Source organism: Natator depressus, chromosome 1 (genome assembly GCF_965152275.1).
Source record: "Natator depressus isolate rNatDep1 chromosome 1, rNatDep2.hap1, whole genome shotgun sequence".
In the NCBI taxonomy this organism is placed as follows: domain Eukaryota; kingdom Metazoa; phylum Chordata; order Testudines; family Cheloniidae; genus Natator; species Natator depressus.
In genome coordinates, this window is record NC_134234.1 from 257,890,311 (window position 1) to 257,916,463 (window position 26,153).

A 26,153-nucleotide genomic window follows, 5' to 3' on the forward strand; every position below is an offset into this window, starting at 1 on the left:
CAAAGGACAAGTTGACAACCCTAACCCAGTGTCATCAAAGCTGATAGGCCATCGCCTATCAAGTGGTCATTCTTTGGCAAGCAAAAGGGGCAGGAACAGACAGACTGGCATTTTAGCTAACTACAGCATGAGACCTCCCCCCATCCCCCCCCAGACTTCATGTCTCCTTGCATTAGCTGGAAAGAACTTTATCTAGGGGTCACTCTCTGGAAAATGCATTTCAAAGGGTAACTGAACAATACAAGTGAGGGGCAAAACACCCCCAAGTTCTTTCCCTGTCCATTTCTCTCTCCACCTAAGAAGACAAAAGAAACAGCTGTTGGACTTTGGGAGCAGATTCTAGCCTGAAGAATGTGGTCAGCTATGTTCTGGAAACATGTAGTAAGGGACCTTACTTTGAACCAAGTCTAGTGTAAGTTTAGAAAGCATTTTATCTTGTAAACATTTCCAAGTAAAATGCCTCATTACTTCTACTCACTTAAATCTATCTCTTTGTAGTTAAATAAAATTGTTTTACTTTAATTAAAACTAATCCAGTGTTTGTGAATTTTTTTTGATAACTCCATTTAAGGTAGCAGACTGTTGTGTGCTGATCCCCTTAGAGGGGCAATACACCTAATGTATCTGGACTGTTCAGGAGAGGGCTGGACAGTGCAGAATACACATTTTGGGTGGAAAATCCAGGACTGGAAGTATTGGGGTCACCCTACAAGTTGTAACCAAGGTGTCTGGAAGTCAGAGTGTGGCTGGTGTTTGCTGACAGGCTGCTGTGCTAGTCCAGCTACTCTGAGCACTGTGGTTATACACAGATGCTCAGGGTGTGACCTGCATGCTGTTTGGCTGCTTATAAAAAGCCAAGGTTGGGAGCTAAAGCAGCAAAGTGTTGTGAGCACCCAGGTTGCAGGGCAGTGGTGACACAGCCCCTCTCTGGTCTAGATTGCACCTTGGAATGTCAAAGGTAGCTCATGGCGGGAGTGGGGTTGGAAGCTGTCAGGGCACTGAAGGACATGCTAAGGGTCAGGGAAGGTCACAAGCCCTCAAGATGGGGCTCAGAAGCCTCAAAGTACCACCAGAGTGTGAAGGTGGGAGTGGGGCCCTATATAAACTTCCAAAGGCTTATCGGAGGAGGAGGAGGTGGGCCATGAGCCTTGAGGGGGGCACATTAGGTTTTAGCAGGACCCATGAGCTTCTGACGGGTTGGGGTCTTTGAGGCTTGCAGGAGGTGAAGGCTGTCAGGCTGAAGAGTGTACAAAGGCTGGGTGAGGTGTTTTTTTCCTCTGTGTGAAAGACCCACCTAAACAGGAAACTGATAGTGAATTGGACAACAAGTTGTGTATAAAGTAAGCAAATAGGAGAGAAAACCACTGCTAGATTAGAGAAATATTCATCTTAGGTGTTGCTTGTTAGAAGCATATAGTCCAGAAGATAAGGATGTGTGTACTAGTCCCTACTGTGTCATTGCATAACCTCGGGCAAGTCACTTAACTTGTGCCTCAGTTCCCCCGCTTCTAAGGTGAGCTGTTACCATTTTATTAAATCGCTTTTTTGAGTTTAGTAATTGCTAATTGTTGTAACAGTAGTAGGGAGAAACTTTCAGAGAAGTGAATTTAAAATCAGCACTGTCACGTTAATCATCTTCATCTGTGGAAAAGATGAAATGGTTCACATTTCTCTTCTTGGGTATGTCTCTTGTCTTTACTAAAACCTAAGGTTATGTCTACACTAGGGGCTTTTGCCAGCATCGTTATGTTGATTAAGGATGTGAAGAGTTGTGAATCCATGACCAGCCCAGCTCTGATGGCAAAAGCCCCCAGTGCAGATGCAGTTGTGGTGGCAAAACACCAATTTTACTTGGTATAGCTTGTTTTGCTTAGGGATGGGAGTGGAATAAACTATACCAACAAAGCTGTGCTTGTCAGTATTTACTGCATCCACACTAGGATTGCTTTGCTGATATAGGCATTCCAGCATACTATACAGTGTTCTGAGAGTAGAAATGGCCCACATGGAAGTGGCTTAGAAGCCTGTTCTCCCTTGTCTTTCTGGCACCTTCCCCAGGCTGGAATACTTTCATCTCTGAAAGGTTTCCATTTCTCTCCTCCCCCATGGTGAGTCTAAGAGATTGTGGCAGGCTTCAAGTAAGGGTTTACTGCCTGGTATTGATGGCCTTAGTTACCATCCAAATATTTATACCTTCCCTAGGACTCTTTGCCGTTAATTTAGTGTAAGATCCTACTGAAGCAAAAACTTAAATGGTTTCTTTTACTTCCAAGCTTTTAGGATTCATACTGAGACAGTCTTGACCCTTTCCCAAAACCTGAGGGCAGGGGAGCCCTGCTTCAGATTTTGTTCATACCAAAGTCTGCACTGAAACAAAAAGAGCGGACTGTTGTGGAGACGTTACCATTGTTTTAATTTCCAGACGTAATCTGCTTAGGAAGTGTTCTTTGGTCTGTTACCAGTTCACGGTGTAAAAATGATGGCTGCTACTGTAGTTCCACTGTTGAAAATTCCTTATGTAGACAGTGAGCTAAATGGATTAAAATGCCTAATGTAGACCCATTCCACCAATACAAAGCAGAGCTTTTGCGGGTGGAGTTTACTCAACAAAGCCCCTCCACACCAATCTGTAACTTGTCTTATTCTTCCTTGTACCTATTAGTCCCAATTCTCCTTGATCCATCACCTACTGTCATGGTTGAAGTGGAGCCTTGACATAAGTTACAGGAGGGTAGGAGGAGATTTTGTTGTTTTTTTTTCCCCTCTCAGGCCTTGTTACCAACTCATAGGGCCTTTTCAAGTTCTTGTTTGTGGTGTCCCACGGAGGGCAAGGGTCCCATAACCAAATTAATCATCACAAGTTGCATGAGAATGAAGATGAGTTAAACTAATTAAGACTTCAGAGAAGAGTTCTTGGGCAGAAGTCCAGAAACGGGGGAGGAGACAGTGAATACGGTGAGAGTTCTTGCAGTATGTAGTAAAATGCCTTGACTAATTTGGGCTTGGAAAGTGATAGTGGAATCTTTGAGGTTTATCCTTCCTCTACAGCATGGAGTGGAGGCTTTCACAATAAGGTGGATATACCTTGGGTGCAGACAAGTCAGTAACACAAAAGTGAGCTTGAACTGGGCTGAAGGAGTTGGGGGAAGTCACATGGCTGATCAAAGATCAGCATGTACACTTTGAACAATGAGTTATCGGTGGGTAGTGATCGATTTATCACATCTAGTGTAGACGCGATAAATCGATCCCCAATCGCTCTGCTGTCGGCTCCTGTACTCCACCACGGCAAGCGGAGTTAACAGGGGAGTGGCAGCAGTTGACCACACGCCGTAAGGACGCAAGGTAAGTCAATCTAAGATGCGTCGACTTCAGCTGTGCTATTTTTGTAGCTGAAGTTGTGTATCTTAGGTCAATCCCCATCCCCCCCTCCTCCCCCCAGCGTAGACCAGGCCTAAGTTAGTGGTACAGTGAAATGTTTCACCTCTAGTACTTGAGCTTTGGTCTGTGGTTGAATCTTAAACCACATCCACCAACTGTGGTGAATTATTAACCAAAAAAGAAGAGTTGGAGCTGATTCATTTTAATGAATAGCTTTGTGATTGCACCTTTAGAAGTAGTGTTCTCATTTGTACCTTTTATAGTGTTTCCTAACTGGCATGTGCTTTAACGATCTGAGACACTTATTTTTTGTATTGCAGTAGTTCCTAGAAGCTTTGATTGGGATCCCCTCCCCCACAAAATGGCGCAACTAATAGTACAGATTTTTTTTAATAAAAGGACAAATTTAGGTTGTTGGTAGTGCTGCTATTACAAAACTGACTATGCAACCGATTTAAATGTCAATCCCAATCTTCCTAGATTTCTCGAACCTTTTTCATACATCTGATATTGAGATGGCAATATAAATAAGATTCAGAGCATCCAAATATTGTCATGATCTTGCGTCATTAGCTCACAATTCTTTAGTCAATATTTCAGAGGCTGGTGTCAAGATTATTTTGTGAAGAACACACCAGAGAAGAAAAAGACAAGGTGGTGGGGTGGGATTTGGAGTTCCCTGCCCCTCACCGAAAAAGTCTACTAACGAATGAATAATTAAGGATAAAGGGGAATGCCAGGAGTAAGATTAAATGCTCAGATATTACAATGATGAGGGTTTATTACAGCTTCAGCCCTTGCTGTTGTCTCCTCTTTACGTGATACCAATGCTGGTGAAAGTTGCCAGATTTCTAGTTCTGACAACAGGTGCCTAAGAAATTTGGATACCCAATTCCCATTAATTGTAATGTAAATTGGACATCCATATTCCTTATGCAGCTTTGAAAAGCTCAGCCAATGGCCATCTAATCATGAGTAAGGTTGATTTTGTCATGGTTATTTTTAGTAAAAGTCAGGGACAGGGCACAGGCAATAAACAAAAATTCACAAAGCCTGCGACCTGTCCCTGACTTTTACTAAAATAACTGTGACAAAATGGGTCTGACGGGGGGGATGGGAACCCAAACCCTGCCATGGGGTGGTGGGGGTGGGGGGCATATTTGGACATGCTAGGTCTTTATTTGCTAAAACTGTTTAATCCGTTTGTTGCTCATCTCTTAGAATTAGGGTCCTAGAAATCAGAGCTGGAAAACACGTGTTGTTACCGTTTTTTGTGGGCGATCGCTTTGCTGCAGATGTTTGATAGATAATCAATATAATCTTTGTCTCTTCCTTTTTCAGCAAATCCTGAGTAAAGGGGTACGACGGTACCATGTAGCTCCCGTCCTGTGCCAGAGGGCCAAGGTGGCCATGAGCCACTTTGAGCCTAATGAATACATAAATTATGAAATGCTTGAGAAAAACATCAATATCGTCCATAAAAGGTAAGGGTGAGAGGTTGTTTGGAGAACCCACCACCACAATGAGGGAAGGAAAGGAAGACTTCAAGGGGCTGTGGTAGCACAAGAAGAATCTAGTGGGGAAAGAGCAGCTTTAATGTGCTGTTACGTTGAAAAATGAAAATTCTATGTGCTGGTGGCTCCTGTGTGGTAGAGGAGAAGTGGGGGGAGTGTTTTATGTACAAACAATCAGGCCACTGCAGTGGAGGAGATGCTGAAGAAGTAAAAGTATTAGCATTGGATTTCATACCAGCTAGTGGAGATTATCATATTTTTTTTTTGCTTAATGTCAGGTTTCAGGTGGGACTCTTGGTGTATCACACCTTAGTCTGTTTGTATTCATGGTAAACAGTATGAGGTTAGTGATCAGTATGAGTAAGACACTTAAAGTGTCCCTTCTCTTCTTTGCACTTTGTTTCCATAATGAAATTATCATTCTGTATTCATGTGTCCAGATATCTAGAGTAAAAAGTGGCCTAGGGATACCTTGCATACATAATTTTGAACTTAGTTTGCTGACACCGAGATTAGTGTGACCTCAGTGTCACCAGTTTTACTCCAGACTCAACCTTGGCAGTGGTTGAAAGTCATGCCCTTGTGATGGCCATTCTGAGTCCTTTGTGAAATGAGTTGGCTATCTCAATTCAGTCCATTGTAGGCAAGTAGGTTCATCGCAGAAAACATTACCGTTGTCATTAATTGGTGTTTCTGTTGAGATTATCTGTGAGGAATCCAATGACTGAAAAGGCCCTGAACTCCCCACTTGTTTCCTAGCGCTGATGGATCCTCACTCACGATGGGGCCTGGCACATGTAGATTTGATGACTTGTGTGGGTTCTGTGTATGTGTGGTTTTTTGTTTTGTTTTTTAAAGTTTCCTGCAACTGCACCGCTTCTTAGGCACCACTGTGGACTGTGATCTCAAAAGCTAAGCAGAGTTGGATGACTGTTGCCTGTAGTGCACCCAAATGTGTGCATTTGGAAACTTCTGGGGGAAAATATGGATGCTTCAGGAAGGGGTGCTGATGGCTCTTGAAAGAGTGCTCTTCCTTCTGAGTCAGTACTGAACCAGGGCCTCTGCATTTTTTCATATTTGGGTGCTTTTAACCAGCTGTCAGAAGTAACTGCACTTCAGTGTTGTGGGAGGAGTGAGCGGTCCCTCTGTATATAGTGTAAAACGTGCCTTGAGAGTCTGGTTCTCCTGGATGATGTGTGTGGAAATGTAAAGGAGTATCCTTGTTCATTTAAGATGCACATTTAAATGGGGCAGAAGGGTTGAAAAACATGAGCTGACGTTGTTAAAATTCCTCCCTGTTGTCTTCCCCACAGGCTAGACCGTCCCCTGACCCTGTCTGAGAAGATTGTATATGGGCACCTGGATGACCCTGTGAAACAAGATATCGAGCGGGGCAAAACCTATCTACGCCTGCGGCCAGACCGCGTAGCCATGCAAGATGCGACTGCTCAGATGGCAATGCTGCAGTTCATCAGCAGTGGCCTGCCCAGGGTGGCGGTGCCCTCCACAATCCACTGTGATCACCTCATTGAAGCCCAGTTAGGGTCTGAGAAGGATCTTCGGAGAGCTAAGGTCATTATTGCACCAAGACCCATGAAATAAGACAATTCTTTCCTATGTTTGGAACACTTGGTCCACTCTAGAGAACAGATTTTCAGGAGAACAATCAAAGGAACAGAAATCACACCAGATTATGTACTGTATAGCACCATAGATGTACATGGTGCAGTACAAAACCAAAGTTGTGACAGGTCCAAGCCCCAGGAAGCTTACAATCTGAACTAGACAAATTCATCACAAACCGTTTAAAGGGTGAAGCATGATGTTGAGAAAAGACAGTCTTAGTCAATCTGCTTTGGAAACCAAGGCAAAAGGTGTATTCTGGGCATAGGGGAAGAGGGAGGCCATTTTAAAGGGGTGAAACATGAAAATAGCTGCATCTAGAGCACTAGAAATTTTCTTCCCGCAGTGATCAAAACCTGGTGTGTCACAGCATGGTGATGTGAAAACCTCCAGAATATGCCTGGCCACATATACAGCAGTCTATCAAGCAGTGGGGGAGAAGCGTTAACTAGCAGAGATCAGGACATCAACTAAGGGTTGCTCTCCCTTGTTGCTTTCTGGGGTGGAAATCCTGCAGGACCTTTCCTTTCCTCCCCTACAACCTCATGAATGATAGAAACATACAGTAGAAGATGGGAAGACTGAGGTCTACTGATGCCTTTCCCTCACCCTGAGGGCGTAGGATAGATTGTGGGATAAGCTCCTCTGGTTTTACTGGACCATTCTGATTGCAGTGCTTGAGGGAAGCTGGCCCTTCTCATATGTCCTGAAGGGCAGGAAGAACTTTTTCCTTGATATCAAATCTGGTGAATTAGTTTTAGTCTGTACACATGGGATGAGCTGTAGCTTAATCATCTAATTTAATGTATAGCCCAAGATACTGGCCCGAGTAAGTGAATCCCTCCTCTTCTTCTTCGCTGCCCCCCCGGCCCGGAAATCATAGTAAGGTGAATTATGCCACTCATGAAACTGAGGTCAGGAGCAAGTTTCCCCTCATTAGGAGTATTTGTCCCACGCTTTGTGCCTCAGGAAGCTTGAGAGTTGTGCAAGAGGTTCTGAATCTGGAGCCTTCTTACTAGACTGTTTGTTCCCTTTCTTCCCTTCACCCCTTGCCCTCCCGCTGCTCTTGCTCTGGGCACCAAACATGTTTTCTGTGGTGTGATTGTATTCTTTATAGCAGTTCTGCTGCAGCTCTGGGCACCCCCTCCCTCCCCATCCGCTCAGTGATTAAAGCAAGTGAAGGTCCTGCCTGCCTCTGACTGGGTTTCGCTCTTGATGTTGCCAGTTGGCATGGAATGAATGCTGGCAGGGCAGAGAGTGGCTTGGATCTGCTCCTGGCACATCAGCATGCTCCGTTTGGGAAGAGAGCTGCATAAACAGAGTGAAGTGACCTGACTCCCAGTGCAAACAAAGCTCAAAGAGCCCTTGCTGCCTCATGGGAAACTTCAGTAAATGTTCTGTGTAGCAACAATTCCTCTATCTCCACATAGTTCCCACCCCCCCTTATTCTGAAGTGTTTGCATGAGAACAGGGTCTCCAAGTCATCGTCCACTCCCATTCCTTATCGTATCTACTCTCCCACTGCTTTGCCAAGAACATCTCTGGACATCATATAGTCTTCTGCTTGCGACAATAAGTGATTGTCCTGGAAGGCTTCATAGTTGTGATCCTACAGATGATTGTGATGTCACAGCGAGAGGCAGCATTGTATAGCTGGTAGAACGGGAGACTTGAGTTCTCTTTCCCACTCTACCATTAACTACGTCTGGCCTTGGGCTAGTCACTTAGCTTCTCTGACTCCATTGCCCCATCTGTACAATGGAGCTAACATGCTTATCGAAGCACTAAACAAAGCAAAGAACCAAGGAAGCAAAAGAGAAGTCCATGAAATGGAAGCAGGATGGTTTATAAATAGTGTGGGTTTTGTTTGATAACTTTAAACAGTAATTCTAATTCAGTCTTGAGACGCTTTAGCGATGTCGCAAGTTGTCGAGTTCAGTGCTGAGATCACTGTGAAATTCTATGGCCTTTTGTGCTGGAGATCAGACTAGATGATGGTTGTGGTCTCTTCTGGCCTTTAAATGATTTCCTGGAAGTCAGTGATGCTGAACTTCATTCTCCCCTCCACTGCCTACAAAATGTCCAGGAGGTCATGGGGCTGGTGGGTGGCTGAACTCTGGCTCTGTGGGGAGCAAACTGAAAGTAATGTGTTACTAATGCTTTGTTTAACTCTGTGAATAGGACATTAACCAGGAGGTGTACAACTTCTTAGCAACAGCAGGTGCCAAGTATGGAGTAGGGTTCTGGAAACCTGGATCAGGAATCATTCACCAGGTAAAGAGTGCCTGACTGCAGTGTTTGAATGGCAAATGGCTCGCCACCTTATGGTGGGGTGAGAACGTGAGTGCAAGTACTAAAAAGAAAAGGAGTACTTGTGGCACCTTAGAGACTAACAAATTTATTTGAGCATAAGCTTTCGTGAGCTACAGCTCACTACATGCATCCGATGAAGTGAGCTGTAGCTCATGAAAGCTTATGCTCAAATAAATTGGTTAGTCTCTAAGATGCCACAAGTCCTCCTTTTCTTTTTGTGGATACAGACTAACACGGCTGCTACTCTGAAACCTGTCAAGTACTAAAAGAATCCCTCCTTCTAAGGAAAGGCGTGTGTCCTCTCTCTCCTTCCTTCCGTCCTTTCTTCCCTCCCTCCATGTTTAATCTAGACTGGCTGTGTTTGTCCTGCAAGGTGACCTCTTTGCACCTCTGGCCTAGACCACTACATTTCTCCAAGGTTACGCTGGTCAAACTGTAATCTGATGCTTGATGGCCTATTGTTGGCACTAACTGTAGTGGGAAGGGGCAGAGTTTCACTCCTTTCATCTGAATGGTTAATTGGCTAGCTTAATTTGGTTTGGCTGGGGCACTAAAGTGATGCTGTGAAGTAGCTTAGGCCCAGTGTAAGTTGCCTTTAGGGGAAGGGAGTGTCTATTTTTAAAATCTAAAACCAGACATATTTATGATCTTAGTTTTAATAAAAACAGGGGTTGGAATGGGGGAGAAGATACCCAAACACAGTAGCACTGTCTTATTGCCTGAGAGTAGCAAAGCAATAACCAGTCTAGAGTCACTATGCAGACCTTGTGAAATGCAAAAAGTAAACTCCATTGAGGGTGAAAGTACCCTTTTTTTTAACAAAAAACTGTTTCTAGAATCTCATGTTCCATTAGCATCCTTAACAGAATACAATCAACTTTAAAAAAAAATCATGTTTCTCGCAATCTTTTAAACCTATTTTATAAGTAATACTTACCATAGGTGTAATTAGGAGATTGGAGGGAAAAGCCCATGTTCCTTTTAGTTTGTCTGTTTTGTGTATTTGACCATGCTTTTGTTTTGTGGCTTCCCCTTGGCTTCCCCTGTTTATTTTGTGAATGTCCCACACAAACAGGGAAGAGATGGGGGAGGAATGTGCAATTGTAAAACCTAAGAAGTTGACTGGAGGGTCTGGGGACAAGTGCACTTAAGATGTGCCTGAAAGGTCTCTTCGTTTGCAACTCATCTTGTAGATGATATGTTACCTTCAGCCCATAATGGGCCAGCCTAGAAGAGGAAGGGGAGTGTCACCTGAGCCTACACAGGAAACTGTGGGAATAACTCACTTCTGCCACTGCTCTGGGACCATGTGGTAACGCTTATCATGTGACCATCTCTCTATGGTAGTATTTTCTACTACCATCACTAGTATCTGAGCACTTTGTGTGTAATCGCAGTAGTGGCCTTTACAGAGTTTCTGGCACTTCTCCCTTTTGGGGTAAAAGCATCACTTGGGGTAGGGTTTGTCTTTGGTTGGGGTTTTCAGGCATAAGGGGATGTCAGTGCTGAGTGCTGTTCTTTATATTTTTTTTTCCTTAGTAGCATTGGGCAGGGGCTCTGGCTTATTCATCAGATGATAAAGCTCAAGGGTTTCTTGGGTGGGATCAAGGCGAGTCTGCCCCTCTCACCCCAGTGCCAAAGGCATTGAAAGTATAACTGGGAGGAAAAGGGGTAGTTTAGGTGTTGTGTTTGTTCTAACCCTGACCTGTTTGCCACCCTACCCCCAATGACTGAGGTGCACCTAGGGCAACCTTCGTTGGACCTGATGGAGAGGAGGCCTTGCCAGGCCTGATGAATGAGGGTCTCAGGTTAATGCGTGAACCTTTGTTTTCTGTCATTGGGGTCACCTGAGCGGGTTAGCTGGGTTTTTATGAAACAGATTCTGCCTCTGACACCTATCTGTGTAGAGCCTTCTGACTTTATGTGGATCCCATACAACCCTGTCCCATGTTGTATTATCACTGGTTTCATATCTGCTCCTCTCTGTGCCTGGACTGGTTTAGATCCCTTCCTGGCATCTGGTGAAGGGCTGCTTGTCGTTGACTGGACAAATCTGCTTTAGTGGGAGATGCAGTTGGAATGACAATGAGCTTGCAACCCGAAATAAGCTAGTGACTGTCTTGAGATCACGACCTACAAATTAAATCACTGATCTGATCCAGGGCTCCTTCTGCTCCTGGCCCTCCTTTTCACTAAGTTTCATCTTGTTCTTTGTTTCTCCACTTACGTTTGTTTCAGATCATCCTGGAGAACTACGCATATCCTGGGGTTTTGCTCATCGGTACAGATTCCCACACCCCCAATGGAGGAGGCCTGGGTGGAATCTGTATAGGAGTAGGCGGAGCCGATGCAGTAGATGTCATGGCAGGCATCCCCTGGGAGCTCAAATGCCCAAAGGTGAGACAGTGGGGGAAGGGTTAGTTCTGAATGGGCGAGGGGCTGAATAATGAGAAGTTAAAGGGGAGCTTGAATTTCCCAGATAGATGAGGCACTTTGAGCCACTATAGCCTTGGGAAAGTAGACTGGTCCAGAAGCAACTAAACCATGCTTCACTCACAACTCTGAGTCTCCACTCCCTGCATTGTTCCTTTTTTTTTTGTGCCTCAAAGGATGCATCAGCAGGAATTTCCCATTAATTAGCCTTGCAAAAGGATTCAGGGCTCCTGGCAATATAGGCTTCCTGGAGCATGGCTTTGATACTTCAGGATTTCCTTCCTTGTCCCACACCCTGATTCTGGGCACTGATGTCACTTGGAAGTGAGGAGGAAAGGGATCCATGCAGATGCTCATTGGCTTAGCCAGCAAAAGATAAAATCTCCATATTTTAGCAAGCTTTCTCTTTTTGTTGGTGCTTCTTAGGTTATTGGCATAAAACTGACTGGCGAGCTGTCAGGCTGGAGCTCTCCTAAAGATGTGATCCTGAAAGTGGCCGGCATCCTCACTGTGAAAGGTGGCACAGGTGCCATCATAGAGTATCATGGGCCTGGTGTGGACTCAATCTCCTGCACCGGTGAGGCAACACAATCTCATTTATTGGCGATGTAGATTGTTACTGGAGGCTGTGGTCTCTGGACAGTAATGGACAAACTGATGCTGTTTGCTGTTCTGGTGATCATGGGGATTGACTGCTGGTGGACTGAGGGTGGGAAAGGAACATGATGGGAGTTCTTTAAAAGAACCCAACCCCTGAAACTGGCCTGGTAGTTAATGTGCTGCACTGGTGTCCGGGAGACACTGACTCTAGTTTTGATCTCTTGCTCTGTCAGCCTGCATAGCGAGGGAATGCTGCAAAAGCCCAGAGCTCCCGCCAGGGTAGGAGTGATCACTCAATTGTGACTCCTGCAATTCAGGAGCATAGAATGGCTGGCTGCAACAGGGGAGTCTTGTTAAATGACCAGTCAGGACAGTTGGCAAGATGCAGGGGCCTCATCTATGTTTGGAGGAGGGAGAGAGAGAGATTTCTTCATGGTTCTGACAGGATACAGGTGGTGGTTGACCTTCCTGTGCTTGGGTATGAACACCTGATCAGGCCTGTGTAACTAGAGGGAGGAAAGGGAAGCTGATGGTTGACAGTGAGTGTTGGTGTATGCACTGGTGCTGAAGAAAGGCCTCTTACAAGAGCGGGTGAAGATAACTGGAGTGGGGGAGAGATGAAAGGTGATTGGTCTAGACTAGAGCCCTAGACAGAGGCTTTGGGCCTTCCTGTGGGGAGGTGAAAAGTGGCACTGGCATAATGAAACTCTTACCTAGATTTAAAATGCTCCTAAAACTTCACCACTGTGCTCTTGAAATTCATGGCTGATCCCAGTGGCGTAAGAACATACTGGCTTTCCATGCTCAGTCAGTGAAAGAATATCTTTTACTCCATTTAAATCAGTCTTTGTCATTTTTCAGTCAACAAGATCAGTTGACTACTGGCTCCTCTGGCTAGAGAAATGCTGTACAGCTGGGGAGGAGTTTGAACCCTGCCCCTAGTATTGTGCAGGTAGTAAAGAGACTGCTGCAAAATATGCCTGGTGGCTTCAGCAGATACAACCATATTAAGCGGTTGTTTCCTATCGGCTGCATTTTACCTTCTAGAACGCCCCAGCCCTGATCGCCACACTAAAAGCTCTATACAGTCATGTGCATTCAAAAGGTCAGAAATATCTGGCATTAACAAGATGGAATATTGGATCAAATGGACCTTAGACTGAGCTGATGTGGACTTATTTTCCTGTGCCCACCTCCCCCCATTTTGTCCTGGCCTTGCTGTCTCCACCGTAGATTTGCTTTTGTTTGAAGAGCTGAATGCCTTTGGATCCTCGGTCACTTAGTTTGTGGGTCTTTCCTCCGGCCCGTCTCTAGGAATGGCAACTATCTGTAACATGGGGGCGGAGATTGGTGCCACCACCTCCCTTTTCCCATATAACCACCGGATGAAGAAATACTTGAACAAGACTGGACGAGCTGGTAAGAGGCTTGGGGAAGGCTGGTGTCAGGGTGCCCATCTACTCTAGCTTTGGGTGCTCTACCATGTTGCACAGGGGTGGTGCCTATGGCAGACAGTACCATAGAGGTGGCACACTTGCTTACCCTTGGGGGAAGCGGGAAATCTCTTGTGCCTCCTCATCAGTACCCCCAGAAAGACTGAATTCAGGAGTGTTAGAAGCTTTTGGCCCCCTTAGATTACCCCATTGACTCTTGCTGTCAAACTCTTCTGGAACCTGTTATTTCACATGCTACTTGCTATGGGGGTTGGGTGGAAGTGGAGCTAACTGGTACAGTAAGAGGGTGCATTTTGGGCACGCCATCCCAGGTGTATGAGGAGAGTTCAAGGGTATGCGCAATGTAGAAGGCCAGATCAAATATGTTCACTGAGTGGTGATCACTTGGGTTATGTGGTGCGAGAGGGGAGATCAGCAGGTAATGTACCTGGTTAATGGTGGGATTGGGAATAGCCTGTGGGCAGTGTCCCTTAGGAGAAAAGGTGTACAGCCTCTCCTGACCTCTGCATTTTCCAGTTTTCCTTTCTTATTTCAGAAATTGCTGCTTTGGCAGATGAATTCAAGGCACACTTGGTGCCTGATGCTGGCTGCGAATATGACCAGCTGGTTGAAATTAACCTCAGCGAGGTGAGGCTCGTTTCACTACCTCGTTCTTCTTGAACATTTAGACATGACTTTGTCCTGGATGAATAAGGAACAAGAGTCTAACATGGGATACTTCATAGCGCTCTACGGAATCATAGGCACTTCATAGCTGACATAAAAAGACAGTGCCTGCCCCAAAGAGCTTGATATGACACAACAAACAAGGGTGACAGACAGTTGGGGAGGTGGATGAAGCAAGGATGAGGCTTGACAGCAAAATGCTCATGTGATGACTCAATTCAAGCAAGTGTCCGTCTTGGTGATGCTATAAAGTTTTCTTTCTTAAACAAAAATAAATAAATTCCAAAGCCTGTCTCCTGACTGAATCTCCAGAGTTGTCTGCCTAGTAAATTCAGTTCCTTGTGCCCTCAGGTATTCCCTTCACCAGAATTTAGGCGAGAGCTCTTCAATTTGTTGACCTCTTCCTGTTACTGAGGTGCTCATAATGGAGAGCTCCATTTTAAAAACTCTCCAGGTCAAGAGTAAATCAATTATTTTTATAATTTATTTTGATTATTGGGTAAAACAGACATTTTATTTTATTGAGTTGGGGGCCCATGTGCTAAACATTTCCTTTCTGGCCTTTGTGTAATTCCTCAGTTACTTGTCATTGTTTCTTAAAGCTGAAACCCCATATCAATGGGCCTTTCACGCCAGACCTGGCGCACCCTGTGGCAGATGTTGGCACTGTGGCAGAAAAGGAGGGCTGGCCAGTGGATATTAGAGTTGGTGAGTAGCCTCTTTCCTGGTCTGCATTTTTCCTTGCTAACTGACTGCTCTTGCCTCAAGAGGAAGTGGCTTGCCATCTCCATTCAGTCTGGGCCTGCTTGACTTTCTCAGCCACTTCATGTCTTTCCTTTAAACTTGCCCTTCCACAGCCTGTTCTCCTCTGAGCTCCAAAAGTTGGTCATTGCCCCAGCTCAGCATGAGCTTTCTAGCCTGTAAAGCGGAGCTGGATTCTTGTACTCTCATTTTCAACATCGTAACACACTGGATGTTTTTTCTGTTACTCAGACTGTGGACCTCAGAAGATTACACTTCAGTCTGGAGAAGTGTTATAGTGATCTGGGGTGTTATCTAAAATTGAGAGACTGGGAAAATTTCCCCTAATTTGTTTACTTTGTGCATTTGACAGCACTCTGGTGTAACAGTCTGTTTCCTGTGTTCATGTGATTCTCTCACATAGCAACAGGAGAGAGACAAACACAATTCAAGAGAATCAAGGAAGACCCAAGGAGAAAATGCCTTATAGTGAGATTTAAAGATCTCAATCTGTTCAGTATATTTAAAAAAAAAAAAAAAATTGACAGGTGACTTGATTAGTGTATCCTTTCCTTCACAGGGAGAAAATACTGGATACTAAAGGGCTCGCTAATCTAGTGGGGAAAGGCATAACAAAACCTATGGCTGGGAGCTAAAGCCACACAAATTAAAACTAGAAATAAGGTGCAGTGAGGGTGATTACCTTTGAAACACACTCCCAAGGGATATGGCGGATTCTCTAGTCTTGACGCCATCAAGAGATGAAGTTATGCTTTAGTCAGATGCAAGATATTGGGCTCAGTAATGTGGTAACAGTAAAATTCTGTGGCCCGTGGTAGACAGGAGATCAGGTCCTTCCTCGCTTTAAACTCTATGAATTTTTTAAAGTGTTATAAAACCAGAGAAATTGGTTGGGAGATTTGGGGTAGGTGAAACCACTCCTCGCTGTTTTGTTTTTGTATGTTGTTGGGGCTTTAGATTGGTGTCCCTGTGTTTTCTGCACTGATGGGTAGGTGTGGAGGAAAGGAACCTATAATTGGTAGTGAAATAACTGCTTCCTGTTTATCCATCAAAACCACACAGGTCTGATTGGCAGCTGCACCAATTCAAGCTATGAGGATATGGGGCGCGCCGCTGCAGTGGCAAAGCAAGCACTAGCACATGGGCTGAAATGCAAGTCTCAGTTCACCGTCACACCTGGCTCGGAGCAGATCCGAGCCACCATTGAAAGAGATGGCTATGTGAGTATGCACGCCCCCACCCCTTCAGCACTTAACCGTCAGAGGAATGAGTCTTTTGAACTGTTTTCCAGGAAGAGCTTTTTTCCAAAGAATTTGAGGGTCTGGAGGCGGTTTAAAGTCTCTTCTTGCTGATCTCTAGAAGCCCTCTTGTTGCTGTCACCCCACTGGTGGGCTGGCTGCCTTTCCTGCTCCCAACTATATGTAGGGGTTAGCTTTAGGGCATGGGCTAGCTGCCACTACTCCACTATCTCAGCATGGTGCTCCTGTGCTGAAAACAGCAGGACTGGAACTGTGTGAAATTGAAGCAGCCAGCAGGGATTGGAGCTGCCCGAGGAGAGATGGCAACGCTGTAGACACACAGCCACTTCCCACTGCCTGAGTCCCAGCATAAAAGCTCCCCAAGACGGCTTAGTAAGGCTGACTGAAAACTTTCCATCCAAACAAGCTGTGATTGGGGGGGAAGGGGGGACTGATATGGCGTGCGGGTGGGAGGGAGGGCACAACCCATGTTCTGACCAGTTCCACGGCTTAATAAAATCCAAGGCTGTCCCATCCAAACTGGGACTACTTGTGAATCTGCCACATCAGCCTTCATTTTTGAATGTGTAGACCCATGTGTAAACTCCCCACTCCACGCCCCTGATACTTCTCCCAACACTTCAGTCTTCACACTGCCCATTGCAATCTCTTGATGGGCATCCCAATCCTCTGCATAACGACTCTGCCCACAACCGCTGGTTTTTGAACTGGTCCCTTGTTTCCCACCCCCAGTGTCTGTAAAATGCTTTGCTCCCAGGTGTCCTGTGTCTGGAAACTAGGGAGTGTACCGACAGTTAAGGGGTGGCTCCTGGTCAAGTGAACTTAGTACTTAGTGCAAGGTACTGAACTGGCGGGCAAAACCTTCTAAAACCAGTACAGGATGGGCAGCAGCAATACGAGTGCCCACCTCTCCTCCCCCAGTACTAATTTACAGCCTTTCCTGGATTAAACTCGCCTTGTTTCAAAATGACTCCAATGAAGTACACAAAAATTGAAAGGGGAAGCAAATAAATGGCTTCAGGCTGAGGTGCCCTAGTTAGTGACGTCTCTCCTGCCAGAAGCATGGTGACTGCACACTGAAAGGCAGGAATGCAGGCGACTGGGATGCTTTTTCAGCTGAGTAACTTTGTTCTTCCTTCCTGCCCCCAGGCTGGAATTCTGCGGGATGTTGGAGGGCTGGTTCTTGCCAATGCCTGTGGGCCATGCATTGGGCAGTGGGACAGGTAAGGGGGAACGCACACAAGGAAATCCCTTCTACAGCTTTATTTCGTATCTCACTTTTCATACAAATTGGTATCCTGAAGCGCTCAATAAGACTGACTGGCATAGCAGAAGCTGTCAATATTAAGAGTACCAAGTGAATAAACTGGTGTATTTGGCCACAGATGATCAATAGAAGAGAAAGGAAGAGTTACAGGCAAGGGAACTTTTCAGCTGAGATTTAACATGGGGGAGGGGGGGGGAATACTAGGAACTGCAGTGGGGAAGACTCTTGCGAAGAGTGGCCATATTTTAGGAAGGGGCAGAGGAGGTGAATAAAGAGAAAAGGTATGTGTGAGAGGACAGAGTTAAGGGTCTGCTGGGTTTTTGGTTTTTAAAACCAAAGGGTGACATTTGACCTGGATCCTGTGTTGTATAGGTGGGGAGAGCCAGTGGCACAGGGGTTTGGAGAGTCTTGTGTTCACATCTTCATTCCGAAGGGCTGGAGTGGCGTTGCGGTGCATTCTGGATACTGTGTGCTGCTAGACTATCATTTGAGTAGCACGGAGATGTGGAGAGCTCAACCTCCCATAAAATATCAAATATCCCTGCTCGGCAACGGCTCACTGAGTGTTGCACACTATAACCTAAACTCCTGAGAGGGAATGTTAGGTCACAGCACTGACCTGATCTCTCTCTCTCTCAAAGTAGTGTGTGATCTCTTCCACCTGGAAGATGCCACAAAAGCCAGACTAAGGGGATCTTTAACATCTTGCTGATTCTAGAAGAATCTCTAGAAGCAACATACTATCTGGTGGAGTTAGCAAAGCACATTTGTTCCTCTGCATTTCTTTGTAGGAAAGACATCAAGAAAGGAGAGAAGAACACAATTGTTACATCCTATAACAGAAACTTCACAGGCCGCAATGATGCTAACCCAGAGACGCATGCGTTTGTGACCTCTCCAGAGGTACAGTACACAGGCTGGCAGAAGGGAGCTGAACCAGTGGAATGACTGTGGGAATTCAGTTCCTGGGCCTACATTGTCCTTAGAGAAGGTCCTGCTTTCTGGGTGGGGTTGAGAAGAGAAATTGGCAGCCCTGATATGGACTGGACTTGACCATGTTCCAAATGCTATGGGATGTAAGAAGAGGCCCCTGAAGGCCATTGTGAACTTTGCCTTTGATTCTCTCAGTATAAAATGCTCACTGAGAAATCAATAGTCTGGTTGCCCAAAGAGCTATCAAGATCAATTCTTGGACCATCTACAAAATCCCCAAACAGATTCTAAATCTTGCTGTAATTCAGGGGTGGTAACTTCCTACTTTGCCTCATAACTATATTGTTCAATTAAACTTGTTGTCCTTTAACTCCAATCTCTTCAGTAGCCCCAAAACTAATTTGTCTTGGCCTGGTTTCATTTCACTGTGAAATACAAGACAAATACATTTGAGTTCCCATCCCCCTGCAGGCACCGCCCCTATTGCTAGACTTGGAAGCACCATGACTTCTGGGTCTGAGACTTTAATTTCTGGCAGAGTTGGGGGTGGGGGCAGGACTTTAAAATCAGAGAGATTAAGTGAGCAAAACGTACTTTTAAGACGGATTGTATACTTTCTCAGATTGTCACAGCCCTGGCTATTGCTGGCACCCTGAAATTTAACCCTGAGACGGACTCCCTGACAGGAGCCGATGGGAAGAAGTTTAAACTAGAAGCACCTGATGCAGATGAGCTGCCCACACTGGTAACATTTGTCTTGTAGACTGACTTTCCACCAAGTGGGGATGAAGGGAGGCGTGTAACATCAGTGGAAATGTATATTACTGCTTGATTAGATGTAGTTTGGGGGTTACTGGGGTGAGGACCACGCTGCTGTGGGAGTAGAGGGTGGCACAGAGGAAGAAAACTCGGTGTTGGTCATGGAAGACCTCTCATATACAAACAACCCCTTTATTCCCATTATTGAAACACAAGTTCTGGCCTTATTTGAATACAAGAACTTGGCTTCTTTTTATTTCAAATGCTGTTGTGAGTGTGGTTGAAGAGAATAGTAGTGAACTCTCGATCTTTCTTCCCTTACAGGAGTTTGACCCAGGCCAGGACACCTATCAGCACCCCCCCAAAGATAGCAGTGGGCAGCATGTAGATGTAAGCCTCACCAGCCAGCGCCTACAGTTGCTTGAGCCCTTTGATAAGTGGGATGGCAAGGATCTGGAAGACATGCTGATCCTCATCAAGGTCAGAAATGGGAGGTAGATTGGGGCTCAGATCTGAAAGGACTCCAGGTAGTTCTAGAACAAATCCATAAAGCAACTGTTGGATTTGGGTGACCTGACTTGGGTAGAGAAGCTGTGCAAGGTTCTAATGACCCACCCGGATTAGCCGTTTTGACAAGTGTATAAAGCAGGTGTTCACTCCATCACAGAAAGGGTGGGTGAGTGATTTGTTTTATTTGTGTTGTTTCCTTTCTCCCTCCCCCAACCGTCTGATAGTTTTGTACGGTTACCTTAGAGGAAGTCATACTGCCCCATAATACATTTAGCTGCATAACCATGGGGTGGAGATGTCGTCTTGACTGCCAGCTGCTCAGTTCATATCCTGAAGCATAAGGCTTTGCAGGCCTTGTCATTTATTAGCCTACCTCAGCTAGTGTCACTTTTATTTACTAGTCAGAGAAGTGTCTGATCCTCTTCTGAATCTCTCCTCTGTTTGCACCAGTAATATCCTGCCGCAGAAAGCTAAGGAGGGCATTTCTGTAGCACATTCCATCTTTCCTGTCGTTCCTTTCTGGGAGAAGTTTTTATGCCTCAGGAACTTCCTCCCCTCCCCGCCACAAACACTTTATTTGTATTTTTGCTTTTCTTGTCCTGCATGTCATGGGTGGAAGTCCCTTCACAATAGCTAAACACTGCTCCTATATTTTAATAGGGTGTGACAGATGGAGCTTTTCATGATTGCTCTAAAGGAAGAGAGAAATGAAATCTGTGTGAATGCCCCAGTTAGCGAGGGGAGTTCTGAAATGCAGTCCTTTACGATCTGTGCACTCCTCCTAGAGCATGTTCCCAATTCCCATTGGTGCAGGAAGTGAATGTTGGGTTCCTTGGTGGCCAGTGTTGTGATGTAAAGTGCTACCACCAGGTTGTGCTGTTCTTGTATCATCCCAGAGCTTTCTGATGCTAGCCCTTATAAATCTGAATCATGAAGGGTTCCTTTAACTGACACTGGCAGTTTGAGACCAGCAGCGATATTAACAATCTATCTCAGAGTTGTGAGCTCTATCCTTACAAGCCAAGAAGGGTTGGACCATTTCAGTACTTGGATTGGAGACCTTCCTAGAAAAACCAGGTGCTGTGGAAAGTGGGGTTGGTCACTCAATAGGTGGGCACTCTTCCTTCTAATTCCTTACTGAACCAGTGCCCCACTATGAAGTTAAGGGGCACTGTGCTGCCTTTTGGATGAAATGTAACACCGAGAACTTGATTGCTTTTTTGGTTCCTAATGAACCCACTTTTGTGTGAAGTGTGAAAAAGTGGTTGGGTCAGGTGTCATGGCTCAATTCCAATTTGGAATTCTACCTTTCTAAAATTCTTCCAGCAGTTTCAGATAGAGATGTTGTTCTTCCCTTCCCCTCCATTGCAGATGCAGAGTGATTGCTGCATTTTGTCCCAGAGATGGCTGTGATTCCATATCAGGTGTGACATCCCCACATACATGGCTTCTAAAGGGCTTTAGGATCCTTCAGAATGAAAAGTGCTCCAGAAATGCAAAGTCGGTTCTTACAGCATCCTTCCCTGAGTGAGAAAAGACTTTTTCTCATCTCGTTTCTTTTGCTGCACTCCAGGTGAAAGGGAAATGTACTACCGACCACATCTCTGCAGCCGGTCCCTGGCTCAAATTCCGTGGCCATCTGGACAATATCTCCAACAACCTGCTGATCGGCGCCATCAATACTGAGAATGGCAAAGCCAACTCAGTGCGGAATGCATTAACCCAGGAGTTTGGGCCAGTCCCAGACACAGCCCGCTACTACAAGGTGAGAGTTCCTACCTTACATCCACCTCTCCTAACGTCAGAGGGTATTTGGATGTGTTCTGGTGAGAGGTACTGGTGACTGCTTAGGTCTCAAACATAGCTGTCAGTTTAAATTAATCACAAGCCCCCCACCTAAGACAAAAGGAGGTTGTGAACCAACTTAGGAGCTTTTGGACTGAGTGGGTGGAGGGGGTTTGAGGAGTAGTGCAGGCATGTGAAGGCAGAAGAGTCAGGGCAGAAACAGCCAGCTGGAAAGAGCAGCTGAAAGCACTGTCCCTAGCCCTGGAAGAAACCTAGGGAGAAGCTTTTGTGTAAGGGGCGCAAGCTGAACAAGCGTTCTTGGTGTGATGAGCAAAAGAAGGTGTTTCCTGCTGCTTGATTCCCTCTGCATTCAGAGACACGGGACACTATAAAGACTGTACAAAACTGTATCAAAGAAATACCAGACTATCCCCAATTTCCACTCCCAACAGGAACATCTCCAGCTCCCAAACTTTGACTAGCTGTTTGGCTTGAAAAGCTACAGATAGGGTGCTATGCTTCATGCTGTTCTGCAGTAGAGGTCACACCATACCTCACCACTTAATTGGCTCTTTACTAGTCCTCTCAGTGTTTGGGCACCTCCCAGGGATCCACTCTAGCTAGATTGTGTGGGGTAACTACCATTGTCCTCTCCCTCCCTGGAGGAGAGAATACCTAGTGCCCCAAAGTTTCTCTACCCGGAGCTCTCATCCTGAAGGGAGACACTGGAAATGCTGCTCAAGTCCCTGCTGCCCTTATGAGCACAGTTATGTCTTCAAGCCATGGTGGAACTTCTTCACTGGAGTGTGTTCCATCTGTGTGATCAATCTGATAATTTTCTAAATAATATCAAACATTTTGCCCCCTCCATTCTTTGAAAACTCCTTGCTGAACTTGAGGATGATGGAAACTGTTAGAGAAAATGCCCTTACCACCCTATCCCCGCAGCTTGACAAGTGCCCATGGGTTAACTTCCCATCTGCCAGAAGAATCATGGCTCTCAGGAGCAGTTCAAGGAACGTGCCATGTCTACCTTATGTGGCCTCTGCTGGCAAGGTGCCTGCCACAGGATAGACAATGGCATTGGGGGACTATTCAGGAAGACTTGTGGTTGAAACTCCACCCTGGAGGCTGAGCAATGTCCAGGGTCTCCAAAATCCATTGTCCAGTCAGTCCTCCATGGCCAAGGATGACAATACCTAGCTCTTTATATAGCTCTTAATAGGATGGGAGAGATTGATGTGGGGGTCAGAGGAGCCCTCTGGGGGACACTCCTCAGCAGATTTTTTTTAATCCATAGAGCACTAAGGAATGGAAGATGAGTGTGACCACGCACAAGTAACCTTTATTTTGGCATATCTTAACTTCTGAGTGCTTGGCTTTGCAACCTTAATGCTCTCAACATAATTTCTATGTGTAATATAAAATTATTTGCATTGCTTTTGGTCACAGAAAAATGGCATCAAATGGGTGGTTGTTGGGGATGAAAACTATGGTGAGGGATCGAGTCGGGAACATGCAGCATTGGAACCACGTCACCTGGGAGGCAGAGCCATCATCACAAAGAGCTTTGCCAGGATTCATGGTGAGTACCACCACCAGCTCCTGGATACTGTGTGGTGTATAAGGAGGTTTCCTTATGGCTTGGAAGACCCATTTCTTTGCTGTGCTCAGCACTGGGAGCAGGAAAGAGAACAGGATCTGCTGGAGCAAATCTATTGTCCATCTAGTCTGGTGTCCAGCCAGCAGTTAACACCTGATGCTTAGCACATGCTTAGTGTTGCTTTTTTCTATTAGCAGTAGCAGTATTTTATTCCAGTAATGCCTAAAAGCTGAAGCCAGGTATTAGCCCCGCAACCTGAAGCAATCTGTAAGCGAGGGAACCTTGCACACAGACCTTGGGAGACAGGCCAGTCCTCGCTTACAGACAGCCACCAACCTGAAGCAAATACTCACCAGCAACTACATACCACACCACAGAAACACTAACCCAGGAACCAATCCCTGTAGCAAACCTCGTTGCCTACTCTGTCCCCATATCTACTGTAGCGACACCGTCAGAGGACCCAACCACATCAGCCACACCATCAGGGGCTCATTCACCTGCACGTCTACTAATGTTATATATGCCATCTTGTGCCAGCAATGCCCCGCTGCAATGTACATTGGTCAAACCGGACAGTCCCTACGTAAAAGGATAAATGGACATAAATCGGACATCAGGAATGGAAAAACACAAAAGCCAGTAGGAGAACACTTCAATCTCCCTGGACATTCTATAACAGCTTTAAAAGTAGCTATACTTGAACAAAAAAACTTCAGAAACAGACTTCCAAGAGAAACAGCAGAACTAAAATTCATTTGCAAATTTAACACCATTAATTTGAGCCTGAATAGGGACTGGGAGTGGCTGGCTCATTACAAAAGCAGCTTTGCCTCTCCTGGAATTGACACCTCCTCATCTATTCTTGGGAGTGGACTATATCCACCCTGATCAAATTGGCCCTGTCAGCACTGGTTCTCCACTTGTGAGGTAACTCCCTTCTCTTCATGTGTCAGTATAATAATGTCTGCATCTGTAATTTTCACTCCATGCATCCAGTGAAGTGGGTTCTAGCCCACAAAAGCTTATGCCCAAATAAATCTGTTAGTCTTTAAGGTGCCACCAGACTCCTTGTTTTTTCCAAACATCTACCTGATTGGAGGGAGTGTTGTATTCTTGAACCCAACTTCTGTATCCAGAGGCAAATCAGAACACCTCCTGTTCATCACTCCAATGTTTCAGTAATCCCAGGAGCAACCAGTGCCATGCTGGGGCAAAAAGAGCTAATGTGACCCTTGCTGTATAAACAGGGCAGTAGGAGTAGGGAGGTGATTTATCTCTGTATAGGCTTTATTTTGCCGCACTGCTGAGACCACTTCAGAGCTTTATGCATTATTCCAGAAGTCACCATTTTTAAGAGGATGTTGAAAGAGCTATGACCGAAAGATTAAGCTCTTTGTCTTACTCTACGGTGTTTTTCAATCTGTTTAGCTTACCCAAACAAGGACTGAAGTGATTTGACAAGTGTGTAAGTACCTTCATGAGGAAAAAATATCACATACTAAAAGACTAATCCAGCAGAGAAAGGCTTAAGAATCAATGGCTGGAAGCTGATCAAACTAAGAAAGGCACAACTTTTAATGGTGAGGATGATTAACCACTGGAACAAACTACCAAGGGACGTGGTGGATTCTTCATCTGTTGATGTCTTCAAGAGTGGATGCTTTTTTGTCAGTTGTGCTTTGACCAAATACAAGTCATGGGGCTCAATCCTGGGGTAACTAGGTGAAATTCTGTGGCTTGTGCTATACAGGAGGTCAGACTAGATGACTTAATGGTCCCTTCTGGCCTTAATCTATGAATCCCTACATACACAGGAACAAGCTTCTCCCTGGGGAAGCTCCATTGAAGTCCACTCCCAACAGGGATAAAGATGACCCCAAAAAGCTTACAAACCATCCATCTTACTATAAGGTCTCTAAGTTATTGCATTCCTATCAATTTTTCATGCCTGAAAAGCCATTAGAAGTACTCTTCTTAGAGGCGGTGTGTAAGAAACACATGCCACATGCTTCACTGCTCTGCAGACTCAAAGCAACAAAGGTGTGCAGGGGGTGAGGTGGGATAGCAGACAGTGACTTTTAGATCTTTTGCAATTGTCTGTCTGAGGAGCGGGAGTTACTAAGCCAGTGGTGGTAGATATAATGCAATCTTTCAGAAAGTTGTGTACCATTGAAACTCCACCTGTGTCTGTGGTTTCCATCTGTGTTTTGAAAATGTGCCTTAAACAATCTCAGCTTTTTCAGTAGGATCTGCAATGGAACAGAGTTGGGTGTGTGTCTGGATGCTTCCCTCCCCAGCTTCTTCACGCTTCAGCCATGTTTGAAAGTTCAGTGTGTGCTGGATCTCAGATCTGTGACAGTACTCTTAAAGACCAGATAAAATGTTACTATACTGCCCCTAGAAAAGCTAAGCATAGTTTGGGGCAAAGTTACAGAAGGATCGATGTCCGGTTTCATCAGCTGTAATAGGTACACCAAGGCCTCCAAATGTGAACCAGGCATTCCATGGTCAAACAACTTTATGTTGTGGTGGAAACATCTGCAAAATCTCATTACTCACAAGATCTGAAAGTCCTTATATACTTAGTACCAATATTTATTTATATTGTTGTAGCGCCTAGGGGCTCTAGCCGCATTGTGCAAGGCACTGTAGAAACATGACAGCTGCTGATTGATATTCAAATACCAAACAGTATGGTGGATGTTCTTATACCTCTGTGATTCTGAGCTTATCCATCACATTCCTTGCAAACTTCCCTTCCAACTAACAATGCTCCTCCTTGTCTACTTGCCAACACTGTTGGGTGGAAGGAGGAAATGAGGAAGATACCTTCCTGATGCTTGTCAGCAGACTACTATCCTTCGTTTCATTGCTCAGAGGTGAGAGCTGCTGGATAAAATGAGCACTAGCTATGGAGCTACCATTGTCTGATGGACAGCCATTGCATTGTCAGTATATTATGCTGCAGTACCTATTAAATGTGGTGTGTTGTTTATCCCCCATGCCAGGCTCACTAAACTGTCCTATACCCTTTGTGGTGGGTGGTGAACCCTTGCTGTCTTATTTACAGAAACCAACCTCAAGAAGCAAGGCCTGCTGCCTCTAACGTTTGCTGACCCAGCTGACTACAACAAGATTCATCCTGTGGACAAGCTGAGCATTGTGGGTCTGGCAGATTTTGCACCTGGAAAGGTAACTGGTTGGATTTCCTATTGCAGCAATAAGCTGCATTTTGCTTCCACTGGGCTCACTCCCAGGGATCAGAGAGATTTCTAGGGGGAGGGAGGG

At 45.4% G+C, this 26,153-nt stretch overlaps 1 protein-coding gene across 1 annotated transcript in view; it reads left to right on the forward strand.

The window, feature by feature from the left end:
* ACO2 (aconitase 2) overlaps positions 1–26,153 on the forward strand; it is a 31,068-nt gene that overhangs the window by 3,618 nt on the left and 1,297 nt on the right. Inside the window, exons 2-17 of the mRNA XM_074941695.1 lie at positions 4,723–4,865; positions 6,209–6,467; positions 8,700–8,792; positions 11,070–11,228; positions 11,691–11,841; positions 13,179–13,283; positions 13,854–13,945; positions 14,587–14,692; positions 15,809–15,966; positions 17,155–17,228; positions 18,064–18,175; positions 18,828–18,950; positions 19,289–19,444; positions 21,048–21,239; positions 22,712–22,844; positions 25,936–26,057. Coding sequence (XP_074797796.1) covers positions 4,723–4,865; positions 6,209–6,467; positions 8,700–8,792; positions 11,070–11,228; positions 11,691–11,841; positions 13,179–13,283; positions 13,854–13,945; positions 14,587–14,692; positions 15,809–15,966; positions 17,155–17,228; positions 18,064–18,175; positions 18,828–18,950; positions 19,289–19,444; positions 21,048–21,239; positions 22,712–22,844; positions 25,936–26,057 — 2,178 coding nt within the window. The remainder of the gene's footprint in view (positions 1–4,722; positions 4,866–6,208; positions 6,468–8,699; positions 8,793–11,069; positions 11,229–11,690; positions 11,842–13,178; positions 13,284–13,853; positions 13,946–14,586; positions 14,693–15,808; positions 15,967–17,154; positions 17,229–18,063; positions 18,176–18,827; positions 18,951–19,288; positions 19,445–21,047; positions 21,240–22,711; positions 22,845–25,935; positions 26,058–26,153) is intronic.